The 16,068-nt window shown below is 29.6% G+C and overlaps 1 protein-coding gene across 1 annotated transcript in view; it reads right to left on the bottom strand.

The window, feature by feature from the left end:
* Positions 1–3,815: 3,815 nt before the first annotated feature.
* LOTGIDRAFT_234861 (hypothetical protein) overlaps positions 3,816–16,068 on the bottom strand; it is a 13,531-nt gene continuing 1,278 nt past the window's right edge. The window contains exons 5-25 of the mRNA XM_009063210.1: positions 15,842–15,986; positions 15,501–15,626; positions 15,018–15,079; positions 14,485–14,646; positions 13,855–13,932; positions 13,323–13,461; positions 12,950–13,104; positions 11,681–11,756; positions 11,339–11,546; positions 10,863–10,960; positions 10,375–10,509; positions 8,726–8,936; positions 8,345–8,435; positions 8,033–8,104; positions 7,713–7,836; positions 7,356–7,522; positions 6,192–6,378; positions 5,787–5,872; positions 5,358–5,531; positions 4,553–4,713; positions 3,816–3,920 (exon numbers count right to left, since the gene is read on the bottom strand). Coding sequence (XP_009061458.1) covers positions 3,890–3,920; positions 4,553–4,713; positions 5,358–5,531; positions 5,787–5,872; positions 6,192–6,378; positions 7,356–7,522; positions 7,713–7,836; positions 8,033–8,104; positions 8,345–8,435; positions 8,726–8,936; positions 10,375–10,509; positions 10,863–10,960; positions 11,339–11,546; positions 11,681–11,756; positions 12,950–13,104; positions 13,323–13,461; positions 13,855–13,932; positions 14,485–14,646; positions 15,018–15,079; positions 15,501–15,615 — 2,532 coding nt within the window. The 5' untranslated portion in view covers positions 15,616–15,626; positions 15,842–15,986 and the 3' untranslated portion in view covers positions 3,816–3,889. The remainder of the gene's footprint in view (positions 3,921–4,552; positions 4,714–5,357; positions 5,532–5,786; positions 5,873–6,191; positions 6,379–7,355; positions 7,523–7,712; positions 7,837–8,032; positions 8,105–8,344; positions 8,436–8,725; positions 8,937–10,374; positions 10,510–10,862; positions 10,961–11,338; positions 11,547–11,680; positions 11,757–12,949; positions 13,105–13,322; positions 13,462–13,854; positions 13,933–14,484; positions 14,647–15,017; positions 15,080–15,500; positions 15,627–15,841; positions 15,987–16,068) is intronic.

The raw sequence follows: 16,068 nt of genomic DNA, 5'->3' as shown, positions 1-16,068 counted from the left end.
ATATAATAACTATAACGAAAGAGTACCCGAATAAGCTTCATGTATATATGCAGAACAATATGTTGATAAACATAAGATACATGTATGATTATAAATGTTTTGAAAGAAAAGTTGATTAACATACGATACATGTATTATTATAATTAAATAGAAAGGGGAAATGATTAACTTAAGGTTACACGTATTATTGTAATTGTATCGAAAGATAATTTGATTAACATAAGATACATGTATTATTATAACTATATTAAAACAGAAGTTGATTTACATAAGTTACTATACATGTTTTATTATAGCTGTATACAAATAGAATTTTATTAACATAAGATACGTGTATTATTATAACTGTATAGAAAGAGAAGTTGATTAACATAAGATACATGTATTATTATAACTGTATAAAAAGAGAAGTTGATTAACATAAGATACAAGTATTATTATAACTATATTGAAATAGAATTTGATTAACATAAGATACATGTATTATTATAACTATATTAAAACAGAAGTTGATTTACATAAGTTACTATACATGTTTTATTATAGCTGTATACAAATAGAATTTTATTAACATAAGATACATGTATTATTATAACTGTATAGAAAGAGAAATTGATTAACATAAGATACATGTATTATTAGAATTGTATAGAAGAAAGAGAAGTTGATCAACATAAGATACAAGTATTATTATATCTGTATAGAAAGAAAAGTTGATTAACCTAAGATACATGTATTATTATAATTGTATTGAAACAGAAGTTGATTTCAATCTGCTTGATATAGAATGATAAATTCATTTTAATTGTTTTCATTGCGGAAATATCAGAGTATAAGCTAATCTGGAATAAATTGATACATACCAGTATTGGATTGACTCATCACCAATTTTCTTTCGTCGGTTATCACTTGAGAGGTACTTACATAAGTCGAGTGTTTAATTTAGTTATCAACTTTACATATTATATACCTGTCCAGTATCTCTTCAAGTTATCACTTTCAGATAATCATTTGATAAGGGTGTGAACGGAGGGTGCCCTTTGAGCAAAGCAAAAATATGTAGATGTGGAATTTAACAGCACATTGATTACCGATGCAATATCGGCTGACTTGTCAAGTATTTTTGAATGTCGGGATCATATGACATGGAGTCTGTTCCTTGAATGACCTACATGCTTTCACGGTTGCACATTCTTGATAAGCTCATTGACTTGTCTGTTGTCGCGACTGGTGAAATGAGGAAACTTGTGTCTGATTTGCTAAAAAAGGGGCATGGAATGTCAATCAAATTCTTAATGTCGCGTAGAGTAGATTTCAAAATTAGTCATCCATCTACTTCAGTACCCGACGATAAGCCAGGGCGGCCATCTGAAAGTGCCAAATTAGCTCTGATGGCAGAAAAGTTGCGGATCCACACACCACTGTAGTTAGTTTTCGGGGAAGGGAAGGGTTTGATTATCCATGCCAGGAATGGAACAAATACTTCATTGAAAAATTGGAAAAAGTGGAACTTGGTGTGAGTCTTTGCTATCATCCAAGGATGAAAATCAGAAAAATCGAAAAATATTTAGTGTGAGTTATTGCCCTTGTTCTTGAAAACGCGTTCAATTTTTAGATCGTGAACACTCTAAAAGGCACAATTCTTGACGGATTTTGAAGAAACTTTGTGTGAGTGTTAGTAATCACCAAAGGATGAACCCTATTGAAAATCAGAAAAATCATATGTTATTATCCTTGTTCTTGAAAATGCGTTCAATTTTTAGCTCGTAAACACTCCAGAAGGCACAATTCTTGTCGGATTTTGACAAAACTTTGTGTGAGTGTTTATTATCCACCAAGGATGAACTTTATCGAAAATTAATAGAATCTAAAAATATTTTGTATGAGTTATTGCCCTTGTTCTTAAAAACACGTTCAATTTTTAGCTCGTAAACGCTTTAGAAGGTTCAATTATTGACAGATTTTGACGAAAAAAGGATGAACCCTATTGAAAATCAGAAAAATCGGGAACTTATAAGTATAAGTTATTGTCCTTGTTCTTGAAAACGCATTCAATTTTTAGCCCATAAACACTCTAGAAGGCACAATTCTTGATGGATTTTGACGAAACTTAGTGTGAGTTTATGTTATCAACCAAGGACGAACCCTACCGAAAATCAGAAGAATCGAAAAATATTTAGTTTGACTTATTGCCCTTGCTTAAAAACGCATTCAAGTTTTAGCCGTTAATTGGATGAAACGTGGTAATAGTATACAGTATCGCTCAAAAAATTCAAAAGAAGGTATGACTGAAGGTTGAATATTTCATACTGGTGATTGTTACTGTGCTGCCAAATATTTTATTTTAAATCAAAGCTGCCATTGAGCGTATATTACCTTGCCTGGCAAGTTATCTTTACAAAATATATCGTATCAAGGCCCTTCACACATTCCAGATATTGTTCGCCGACTTTTTATATCGAAAAACGCAGACGTTCGTTTTGTCTTCAAGGTAAAAAAAGACATTTCTTTCTAAATACTTTACCCGTTACCACTTAACTAACTTCTAATTTTCTTGTAAAAGTTTTATCTGCCACCAAATAGTTAAACAAAGGTCAATATATGAGTGAGTGAAAACCTTATCAGATTAAGATGTAATTTGCAGTGGAAATTTCCCTGCACATGTTTTCGAGTAAAAATTTTTCAGGGCTCAGCTTAGTTTTTACTCCATTTCATATTGCCCTGCACACCAAGAAAAGATAAAATTTGAAGATAAATGTGATAATGCTAGAAACTTTGTACCCTTTGGAATACATTGAGTTTTCTTTGATACAATTGGTTATGCACGTGAAAGAGCTACTACAGCCCAGCTAAGTATGAAAAAAGATTTATGGTCTCGGACTGTTGAGGACAACAAAACGCCGTTCATTTATACCTATATGTATTTTACAGTGCTTAATCACTTTTTGAAAAATTTCATTGAAACCAATTTTACAGAGTTCAGATTGAGTGCATCCCCTGGAATATTTTGTGGCCCCTTTAGGTCATCTGAAGTTTCATAAAATTGTTCAGGGCTAACGACCAGTTTTCATCCTGTCCTGTTTGGTGCTGGTGGAGATATTACCTTTAGATTTTCCGACCCTGTTCCCGCTGTCCCTGTCAGTGGTGGGTATCCATGGGGTTGAGATGAAACAAGCCTCTAGTCGTTCAGTGGGACAATAAACCCATGCCATGTGTCTTCAGAATGAACACAAAACCCTCTTCAATTTATTTGAAAAGTAGTAGGTCTGATAGCTGATGTACTAGAAGAACTTCATTCATTGCACACTGCATGACATTGCCAATTTCATTCCCAGGAAACTATTTCAATTTTTGTGAATACAAAGTTTAAAGATGAATTCCCTTATTTTCATTTATGAAAATGAAAATGCTAATACTTATATGAATAGAAAGTAGAGGTGTTCTAATGACTTGGACTTCATCATCAGCTAAATTAGAAGAGAATTACCAGCAGAATTCCAATTTGTGACGATTAAGAAAGGTCAAAAATACCTTTTTTTGTTTATCCAGACTACAAATACCTGGACATTTCTGATTGGTTAAAACTATTAATTATATGCAGTAATTATATATAATTAATGATAATGATATGACTAAGAATATATGATAGTTCATTAAAAACACCATTACTTCAAATAGTTTGCTATTTGGCCCCCTGAAAAATTCAGATGAAGCTGGGCTAGCTACCAGCCTAAATCCGTTTATGTCCATTTTAAGACGTAGCAGTCCTTTAAAAGCCCAACTCTGAGTTTTGCTGGAATAAGAACAAGCTAAATGAATTAACTTTCAATTTATTTATATATAGAATATTTTACAAAGAGAACTAGTATGATCAAGTGTTCAACTTTTATCAGGAACTGCCTGGTTCAGCTATCAAAAACCTGAAAAAAAAAAACAACTTTAAATGTCTCAAAATTTAAATAAAAATAAAAAAACCTTGAACGCGTAACTTATGTGTCACTTATGTTGGTATATGTCACTTATGTTTGTATGTGTCACTTATGTTGGTATATGTCACTTATGTTTGTATGTGTCACTTATGTTGGTATATGTCACTTATGTTAGTATAATGTTGGTATGTGTCACTTATGTTTGTATGTGTCACTTATGTTGGTATAATGTTGGTATGTGTCACTTATGTGTCACTCACTTATGATGGTACATGTCACATCAAGTGGTATGTGTCCCTTATGGTGGTATGTGTCATTCATGGTGGTATGTGGTGTCACTTGTATTGGCATGTGTTACTTATGGTGGTATGCACATCACTTATATTTGTATGTGTATACTTAATTGTAAACATAGTTTATATTTGAATTAAGTACATCTGCTTGGAAAGCATTTATTTAAGGAGACCATGAATAAGTTATCTTTCCTCATCATTCCAGTCAAACAGCTTTAAATGGGTACAAATAATCTGGGAAAGATCAATGCTAGGTGCATAGAACAAAGAAGGGATCCTCATGAATGCTGTCTTAATCCATTTTAAAAATACATATATATATGATCTCACCATTTAGAGCGAGCTGTGACAGCTTCATTTCGTACCAAACGTTTTTTATCATCTAGAACTTGTACTAAAGATTTGATAACAGTATTTCTATATGGTAATATCAGATGACTTGGTAAATGACTGACTGTATTTAAACATTTTAAAGCTGATATTCTGATTTTCTGAAAAGACAGTTAAGTATGGTGTTATTGAACTGTTATCTTATCAAACTATATTTAATTACATTTCTCATTCAGTTGACATATCAATCTCATAGAAATTTGCTGATTGTCAAAATTTTTCAATAAATATACCAAATTACAATATGAACTCTGGAGCCTTAATCTTGTAACGAGGTTAAGTATTACAGTTGTCTGATTGGATAATAAAACTTATCTTAAAATCAATTCAAAGGGATTGTAAAGATTGTGGATCAGGGACACTGAAAGCATCAATTTGCACCATTCCAATTTTCGGTCAGACGTCTGTGGTTCCTGCAATTCCACTAAAACTTAAGTGTTTGATGGCGTCACTAATCACAGAATATGCTTAATCACATAAGGCCCCATTAGTGACGTCATCAAACACTTATGTGATAAAGCATACTTTTGTGATTAGTGACGTCATATAAAACTCAGTGGAATTGCAAGAACCACAGATGTCTGATTGAAAATTTGAATGGTGCAAACTGATGCTATCATTGTCCCTAATACACATACAAAATTTAGAAAACCTCTTTACAATCTCTCTAAGTACTACTTAGTGCAGTAGTAAAATAGTAAATTATCTTAAAGTGATCAACTGAGAAACAACACAGATAGCTTACCATATCTGATAAATATTTTGAAAGTTGTAATAGCTGTGGTATTACAGAATCTAAATGTTTACATAGCAACAGACTTCCCTCTTTATTTTCACATAAGCTTTGAATGGTTGTCAAGGTAACCTGTATTAAATTTCTATCTTCATACACAAGAGAGTGTATCAGTAAAGGTAGCAGCTGAAAAACACAAAATGTTCATATGTTGGAATTATCACAGCATATACAAAGCCCCAAGAAATGTACAAAAAAGTACAACCTATAGTTTATTTTAGGTCTGTTACAAACTAAATTAATAGTTGAGTTATTTAATGTTTGGAAGACTTTCTGCAAGTCAAAATGACCAATTTTCCATCTCTTGCCTGTTGGCAACAGTCTATTGGTACAATATATGATTTGGTGCAGTCGATAAAAATTTAACCAAAAGATTCTTACCAATGGTAGTTCTGGTAGTAAAACTTGTTTTTGTAACGGTTTCATCAAATTGCTTAACACAATCAGATAGTTCTTCTTTATTGCACCTGAAATTCAAGACAATATGGCATGGCTAGCTTTTTCTCATCTCACTTTACTTACTTAGCTTGTCCAAATTGTGCTAATCAAAACAGGCATCACTGTGCAGTGTGCAACAGGGAAATTTTTCAGTATTAGCCTGTTCTGGTATCTGCACAGTCTGAAGCACATGATGCCTTGCATTAATGTCTTGTTCCATCTAACAGGGTTGAAACCCTTGCCAAGATTGAACTCTTAACACCTAAGCCCAACTTTCTGAACCTCTCTGATTCCCAAATCTGTTCCAAGCTGGCACTTCAATTAGTAACAAGTAATACTTAGACTTACCACTTTCAGATTCTTGATAATCAGTAACCAGTCTATCTTTATTTTCTAAAAATAATCTTTGATGATAAAACATCTTGATATCGGCTCTCATTTCACTGTTTAAAATATCTTTATATTGTGTAACAATAATATAGAAATATTCTGCAACGATACTACCAACGATGTCCACACTCAATAACTCTAACAACTGAAATCATAAATCATACTAACTCATATTAAGTGACAACAGAAATCATACTAAATCATATTAACTGAAAACAGAAATCATACTGAATTATAATAACCAAACACAGCAATCATACTAATATCATTATAACCAAACACACAAATAATATTAATATTATTATAACCAAACACAGAAATCATACTAAATCATATTAACTGAAAACAGAAATCATACTGAATTATAATAACCAAACACAGCAATCATACTAATATCATTATAACCAAACACACAAATAATATTAATATTATTATAACCAAACACAGAAATCATACTAAATCATATTAACTGAAAACAGAAATCATACTGAATTATAATAACCAAACACAGCAATCATACTAATATCATTATAACCAAACACACAAATAATATTAATATTATTATAACCAAACACAGAAATCATACTAAATCATATTAACTGAAAACAGAAATCATACTGAATTATAATAACCAAACACAGAAATCATACTAATATTATTATAACCAAACACACAAATAATATTAATATTATTATAACCAAACACAGAAATCATACTAAATCATATTAACTGAAAACAGAAATCATACTGAATTATAATAACCAAACACAGAAATCATACTAATATTATTATAACTAAACAGAAATCCAACAACCGTAAAACTGAACTATTTTTGGACAAAAATCTTAAAATCGTAATAAAACAATTTGTTAAAACAAGTTACTCAAAAGCATAAAATTGAATTAAAATTTGAAAACAATATCATAAATTATTAAAAATTATTATAAAAGAAAAACTTTCATTAAAACATAAATGATATCAAAATTTGGCCCAAACAGATATAGATTTATCCAGTGCAATTTATTACTCAAAAAGAAGCTATATGTGTCTGTGATATTAAAAAAAATAGACCTGTCCTTTTAACTTCTTTTCAAACACTTAAATGATTGCCTTCCAACAAACCTTTTGAATGTATTCTTTAGCTTTGCAATGGTTTCTTAATACCAAGGCTTTAGTTATCCAAGTCAGTAAGATCACACTTCTTTCAACATTCTCACTAGATTGGTTTACTGTAAATAATCCATCCCATAATTTATCTATGTCCATTAGTATACCTTCAATATATGATTCTGAAATACACATATACACCCATCTTAATATGTATATATGTTTGTTTAATTATTGCATTAACAAGAATGAAAATTTAAAAGAAATTAAATAAAATATTTTGGGCTATTATTTCTTTTCAACCAACTTCCAAGAGTTGCCTTAGACATAACAGATAAAGAAGCACTTATGTGTGGAAATGTTTGTAATCACCTGTTAATTTATTGAGTAAACCAGCTATACATTTACTGCCATATTCACAAATTGTGAGATCATCAGTTGTTGTACAGATAGACATTACTGATGATACTATATCATCTATATTGACCATTGTTTCCTGAAACAGATATCATTAGTGATAAGATCATCAGTTGTATAGACATTACTGATGATACTATTTCATTCCACATTTCATTCTTGTTCAGACAGAAAATACTGATGATGATATTTCATTATCAAGATGATCACACAGACATTACTGATGATACTATGTTATCATATGATCTTGTAATTTCTGTTTTTGACATACTTACTGATAAAGGTACAGAACAGACGACAGCTGTCACTAAAGGAAGTGAACACAGTTGAGATTTATTACTTCTGTTCTGTAAAAAAAAAAATATCACTATTAAAACAATATTGTTCATTATAGGAGCCTATACATTGCCAATTGCTTTAGCAAGTTATTGTTGCTGTACCAGCTGATAAAGCTCAATTTAAGCTACCCATGACAGTTTATAAAATATTTCTATGAAATATCTGGTATATTGAGGAAAGATGACTTATTCACGGTCACCAGACTGCAAAACTCAGATAAGAGCAAATGATGTCATGTAGAAACATACCTGAAGTGGTTGAAAATCTTTCAAAGTAATTCCCTTTAATTTCCCATGTAAAAATAAATCAACTATCTGCTTATATAAACCTTCGCAAATGCTGAAAAAAAGATATGATGCAGGAGTTGCACATTTTACTGATCCTGACTTAATGTCCAAGGAGAGTTGAAACACATTTTCCTGTCTTACTCCCTCCGAACTGTTCTAGGTTTAATGAAGCAAAATGGAGTTGTCATAATTAATGAGACAGTAATATCTGATTTATTAAAACAGAAAACTGATTAGAAAATTAAAATGTAAGCTTACTGTTTTGAGCTTCAAATTGATTGTCAACGAGCTGCAGAAGCTATTTCAAAAAGACCTGAAGATAATTGATAGCAATTAGCATACCTGCTTGAACTGTTGGTGCAAGAGATTCTTAGTATGGTAGCTAGGTGCTCAATATCATTTGATGTTAGGCTCTGGTATTGGTCAACTATTAACTGTAATATATTTGGTACTATTGATGTATTAGTATAGTCCAATACATCACCATTAGTTTTATTATTTTCCACCATGGAACATAAACATGATGTCAGCACTTCACTTGAACAGATTTTATCTGAAAATTCAGTAAAATATATACTGTAACATTTACACAAAATTTGGATCAGATGTAATATTACTGACCTTTCTGTTGATTTAGTTGTAAAAATATAAAGTGTGTGATATCTGTGAGAAGTAATTTATGATGAGATATAGATGTAATATTACTGACCTTTCTGTTGATTTAGTTGTAAAAATATAAAGTGTGTGATATCTTTGAGAAGTAATTTATGATAAGATATAAATGTAATAATACTGACCTTTCTGTTGATTTAGTTGTAGAGATATAAAGTGTGTGATATCTTTGAGAAGTAATTTATGATGAGATATAGATGTAATAGTACTGACCTTTCTGTTGATTTAGTTGTAAAAATATAAAGTGTGTGATATCTGTGAGAAGTAATTTATGATAAGATATAAATGTTATAATAATGACCTTTCTGTTGATTTAGTTGTAGAAATATAAAGTGTTTGATATCTACTGACCTTTCTGTTGATTTAGTTGTAGAAATATAAAATGTGTGATATCTGTGAGAAGTAATTTATGATGAGATATAGATGTAATAATACTGACCTTTCTGTTGATTTAGTTGTAGAAATATAAAGTATGTGATATCTGTGAGAAGTAATTTATGATGAGATATAGATGTAATAATACTGACCTTTCTGTTGATTTAGTTGTAGAAATATAAAGTGTGTGATATCTGTGAGAAGTAATTTATGATGAGATATAGATGTAATAATACTGACCTTTCTGTTGATTTAGTTGTAGAAATATAAAGTGTGTTATATCAGTGAGAAGTAATTTATGATGAGATATAGATGTAATATTACTGACCTTTCTGTTGATTTAGTTGTAGAAATATAAAGTGTGTGATATCTGTGAGAAGTAATTTATGATAAGATATAAATGTAATAATACTGACCTTTCTGTTGATTTAGTTGTAGAAATATAAAATGTGTGATATCTGTGAGAAGTAATTTATGATGAGATATAGATGTAATAATACTGACCTTTCTGTTGATTTAGTTGTAGAAATATAAAGTATGTGATATCTGTGAGAAGTAATTTATGATGAGATATAGATGTAATATTACTGACCTTTCTGTTGATTTAGTTGTAGAAATATAAAGTATGTGATATCTGTGAGAAGTAATTTATGATGAGATATAAATGTAATAATACTGACCTTTCTGTTGATTTAGTTGTAGAAATATAAAGTGTGTGATATCTGTGAGAAGTAATTTATGATGAGATATAAATGTAATAATACTGACCTTTCTGTTGATTTACTTGTAGGAATATAAAGTGTGTGATATCTTTGAGAAGTAATTTATGATGAGATATAGATGTAATAATACTGACCTTTCTGTTGATTTACTTGTAGGAATATAAAGTGTGTGATATCTTTGAGAAGTAATTTATGATGAGATATAAATGTAATAATACTGACCTTTCTGTTGATTTAGTTGTAGAAATATAAAGTATGTGATATCTGTGAGAAGTAATTTATGATGAGATATAGATGTAATAATGCCCATTAAATCTTCTTTGCTTACACTGGAATCTCCATCTATTTCCATTTGATCTACAAAAAGACAACATCAAAAGATTCTTTAAGTGGCACAGTCTTGCTGAATAAGACAACTTGTAATTTTTTATGGAGGTTTTGATTGCATCCAAAATATAGAAGCCTGATGGTCTCGAATTAGTCAAATTTCCTTTTTTCTTCAGAGCTGACACTGTTAAAGGGTACAAGTTAACAATATTAGTTCATTGGACTCTCTAAAAAAAAGGATGTCAAGTTGACAGACTTAGTCACGAAATGGCATCAGGTGTTCTTGAAGAGTGAGCATAAACTGCCTTGCTAGTGCTTAAAATGACATTAAATATCAAAAAAAACAAAAGTTTCTGATCCTCTATCAGTGAAATGTAGCATACCTTGATTTAGCTTCTCTATCAACTTGGTTTGAATTTCACTTTTAACAATGACAGGAAATTGACTAGCTAATAGTTGAACTGTTATTACACATTCATTTCTGATATTAAAAAACAATAAACGTTAAAAACAAATTAACATATATCAATATAGACTTTCAGAAAATTTTGAAGGTTGGCAACTCCAGAAATTTGAATTACCACCTATTTTTCTTAAAATGGCACCACAGGGCCAAATCACGAATTGATGCTAAAGTCATAATCTACACAAAAATATATCTTAGTTTTTTGTCAAATTTTGTCAAATGGCCAACTTCCCAAAAATTGATCCACTTTATATGGCCCATGACCCATGAGCAATTGTCAATGGACTGACAGAGAGGTCATGTGTTTTCAAAATAATGAGCTATCAAATACTTGTCAAACTTTAAATTTTCTTTTAAAGTACATAAGTAAAAAAATCTTTTAAGCAAACCTACCGAATCTTTTTATCTGAATTTGATAAGAGAATAGTAGCAATATGTTTGCTGAACAACTCAGCTTCAGATTCTGACAAAACATTGTTACATTTCAAGATGGCTGCCACACCTCGGATACCATAGCAACTGATATCCTTGTCTCTCGCGAGGAGCAATTCTGTATATGTTGATATTAGGTCTGCTTTGTGTATTAGTATGATTTTTAATACTGAAATGTTTAAATATCATAACTTTTGATGAAAACAGTTGAGAAATTTTCAAAATACATTTGCATTTGAATATTATGAGATACATCTAAAAAGCTTCAACTTGTTATCAAAAAGGATTTTAAAGTGAATTTACCTTGTTCTGTATTGTGTCTAGCTGCACAGGATATAAACATATTCAAAATATCTATTAAACATCGTCTACAATTAATCTACAAAATAAACAGCTTAGATCATCATTCTAAAACTGTGTTAAATATATCTATAATAGTGTTTATTTTCTAATATTACGTCTACTTCAAAACATTTAACAAATAGTCGAAATATTTACTGTTCTCATAATGTTATAGTAAAAATCTTTACTGTTATCATAATGTTATAGTAAAAATATTTACTGTTAAAATAATGTTATAGTAAAAATGTTACTGTTACCATAATTTTATAGTAAAAATCTTTACTGTTATCATAATTTCATAGTAAAAATATTTACTGTTATCATAATGTTATAGTAAAAATATTTACTATTATCATAATTTTATAGTCAAAATATTTACTGTTATCATAATGTTATAGTAAATATATTTACTGTAATTATATTGTTATAGTAATCATATAAACTGTTATAATAATGACAGTAAAAATATATTTACTGTTATAATAATGTTATAGTAAAAATATTTACTGTTATAATAATGTTATATTAAAAATATTTACTGTTATAATAATGATATAGTAAAAATATTTACTGCTATAATAATGATAGTAAAAATATTTACTGCTATAATAATGATAGTAAAAATATTTACTGTTATAATAATGTTATAGTAAAAATATTTACTGTTATCATAATGTTATAGTAAAAATATTTACTGTTATAATAATGTTATAGTAAAAATATTTACTGTTCTTATAAGGTTATAGTCAAAATATTTACTGTTATAATAATGTTATATTAAAAATATTTACTGTTATAATAATGTTATATTAAAAATATTTATTGTTATAATAATGTTATAGTAAAAATATTTACTGTTATAATAATGATAGTAAAAATATTTACTGTTCTAATAAGGTTATAGTAAAAATATTTACTGTTATAATAATGTTATAGCAAAATATTTACTGTTATAATAATGATATAGTAAAAATATTTATGATATAATAATGATAGTAAAAATATTTACTGTTATAATAATGATAGTAAAAATATTTACTGTTATAATAATGATAGTAAAAATATTTACTGTTATAATAATGTTATAGCAGAAATATTTACTGTCATAATAATGTTATAGCAGAAATATTTACTGTTCTAATAATGTTATAGCAGAAATATTAATGATATAGCAGAAATATTTACTGTTTTAATAAGGTTATAATAATATAATATATATATAAATTTTACCTGTGTTTGATTATTATACTGTAATAATACTAATGGTACAGCAGTTTCTAAAACCATACAGCAAGCTATAGAGTTGGCATCACAGATACAGTGTAGCAAGGAACTGGCATTATATAATATTTTGACATCTGATTTTAATATGTAGATTCTGTATTCTGGGAAAAACAAAAAAAGTAAGACATAAAGATTTTCTAGATAGTTAATGTGTATCTGTACATTTATAAACGGAACCATAAACTGTCATTGTAATTCATTGATTGTTTTCTCTACATCAAAATAAACTCTAATTTAAATTGTGAAAAGTGGTACAGATAGCCAAAGTTCAGTTCTTTGAAAAGACTATCCTGATAGCTTAGATAATCCATTAACTTACCAGAGAAAATTTCCTCAATGAAAGATTTTAAAACTGATGATGAAGAGATGTCAGTAATATCCGTAGATAAAGTTGATATTAAACATGACAGACATTTTAATGATTCTCTCTTTACTTCTTCACTATCACCATCTACTACCTACAGCAGGCAATAAAATAATAATAGTTTGTAAGTGAATCGGGGTTCGATTTTTTAAGTAGGCTAGGAAAGTTAGATGCTCAAATTGAAGAACACGATGGACCAAAATTTGATACATGTGTCCCTTTCACTGAAAGTTTAAACTAAAATTATATTGCTGTTAATTTTAAGAATACTAAAACTATTAAAAACGAAATCCTTATAAAGTTGTTATGTTTTTAGTTGTGCAAAAATAAACACCAACATTTTTGAATATTTATTTCTAATTTTGCATATTGCCCTTCAAATTGCTTCATCATAATGTTCCTAAAACAGATGACTATGATTTACATGTCAAAGCGAAACAAAAGTTAATCTTTCAAATGCCATATGAGCAAAATACCACCAACCTACCTCTTTTCTGAGACAAGAATAAAATGACGATATATATTCCTTTAATGCTGCTGTACCATACACAGGGGCACATTCTGCCTATAAATAGATTTTTTTAATGATTAAAGATGGGTTCCCTTATTTTCATTTATAACAATGAAGATGCTAATACTATATGAATAGAAAGAAGTGTTGTTCTTATGACTTGGAAAATTACCTGTTTGTTTCACATGTCCATAATTAATTGATAATTAGAAGAGAATTTCCGATAAGTGACCGATCAAGAAAGGTCAAAAAGTCTTTTTTGTTTTGTTTTTCCATCAGTCAGTCTGTTCACATCAAATTGTAAACCTTGTAGAATCAACAGTTTCCAATCAATGGTGATGAAATTTGTTACTAGTCATAAAATGCTAAGATAATCAACTGTGATTTGAGCACTTTTTGATGATTAGAAACAGAGTTATTGTCCCTGACCCAAATATTGAAAATAAACCACAAAATTTGAAAAAGACGTAACTTCTTCAATGCATGTTTCAGATTATTTCAGATTTTAACTTCATTTGATGATGCTTGCAAGCAAACCTAAATTTTAGTTCTAAAAGGTGACACAGTTGAAGCAAGTATATCAAATAATATTTTATGTTAACTTACCAAAGTTTGTAAGGAATCAATCTGTGCTGAAGTTATATCTGAGGTTAATTTTTCTAATAATAATGGTAAACAATATTCACTAAATAATGGTGTAGCTGACAGACAGGACCTTAAAGACAATACTAAATCTTGCTTGGTTATACCATGAGGATTGTCTGGTGGCTAGAATAGAAATCCCCATGCAGTGTACAATTTGCGAATTTATTTAAAAAGAAATGAAATGATTTGGGACATCTTACTTTTCTGTTTGACTTAGGTTTTCCTTTCCCAAAAAAACAAAAACTCTTCGGTATCGATGTTAAAACTGCTAAAACTATTTCAGTACATCTAGTTGATTGTCTGTGTTGATCAGTCAGTAAGAGCATCAATATTTCATGACAATACTTGTCTGGTAATTTCCAAGTTTGACTAAGGACCAGCTGATAAATTAGCGAGTATTCGTTAATTTGTAAAAAAAACAATGGACTTGACCATCTGTCAAATCAAAAATCTAGACGACTGTATCCCTTCAATATATTTATTATTGTACCTACTGGTGAAAAACTGACTGGAAAATAACAAGACACTACTTCAAACATCTCTTCTACAAACACTCCTAAATATAACAACATACAGTGTGTCATGAGGGAAATTTTTTACAAGACTGAACTTTTTCAATGAATTAAACGTATGTCCCAAAAAGTCAAATTCCAATTCCAATATCAGTAGGGTACTGATGCAGCCATTGAACATCCATTTTATGACTGTACAATCACATACACCTTCACTCAATACCCTTTACTAAGCAATCACCTTCAGTGAGCAACGAATTTTCAGCAGTCTCTTGAGGGCTTGCTTTAAACAAGTTTGACTATAGTACCAGACAATTTTTTAACTTTTGAGCTTTGAAAGCAGCCTTCTGGTGATAAATACTGTATCTGAAACATATGTTGACTGTAACCAGCAACTAATAACTGTAACCAGAATTAAATTTTTAGACCTGCCTCTAATATTAGAAACAATGGTTTTCAACTCACCAAGAGAAAAGTTATCAATAATTTTCCGTGCAATCTGGAAGGCTAGAATTAAATTCCTAGGATCTTTCTCTGCATCCATAGTTTGTATGTATCCATGAACAAAATCACTCTTCATAGATTGTAATTCTAAATTTGGAAACCATAGCAACAGATCATTCAACATCATTCGAGAACAAATAATATGGAGTATTTAACCTTGTTATTTAAGCAAGAAACTATAAAATTAGGTTGAAAATTTTAAGAGACTTGCTAGCTATTAACTTGCTTGGCCATAATGAACTTCAGAGACTAGCATCAGCAGTGTTTTCAATAAAAACAGAACAACAGATTTTTAAGCTTACCACCAAGTCTTTTGGACAGCAACAGATATATTATCTTATACACATTATTTCTATCTGATTGACTCAAGGTCTGATTCTGCACTTCTTTGAAAATCTGCCTGCAAATTTCTTCAGCACAGCCTTCTGCCAAGTTATCATAATTAACCTATAAGATGTTTGGAATTTAACGATTACTCAGCTGTTAATGGGTATGAATAATCCAGAAGATCAATGCCAAGGTTTGGCCA

Source organism: Lottia gigantea (genome assembly GCF_000327385.1).
Source record: "Lottia gigantea unplaced genomic scaffold LOTGIsca_56, whole genome shotgun sequence".
Lineage (NCBI taxonomy): Eukaryota > Metazoa > Mollusca > Gastropoda > Lottiidae > Lottia > Lottia gigantea.
The sequence above is the reverse complement of the archived record's forward strand: the minus strand, read 5'-3'. Positions and strand labels throughout refer to the sequence as shown.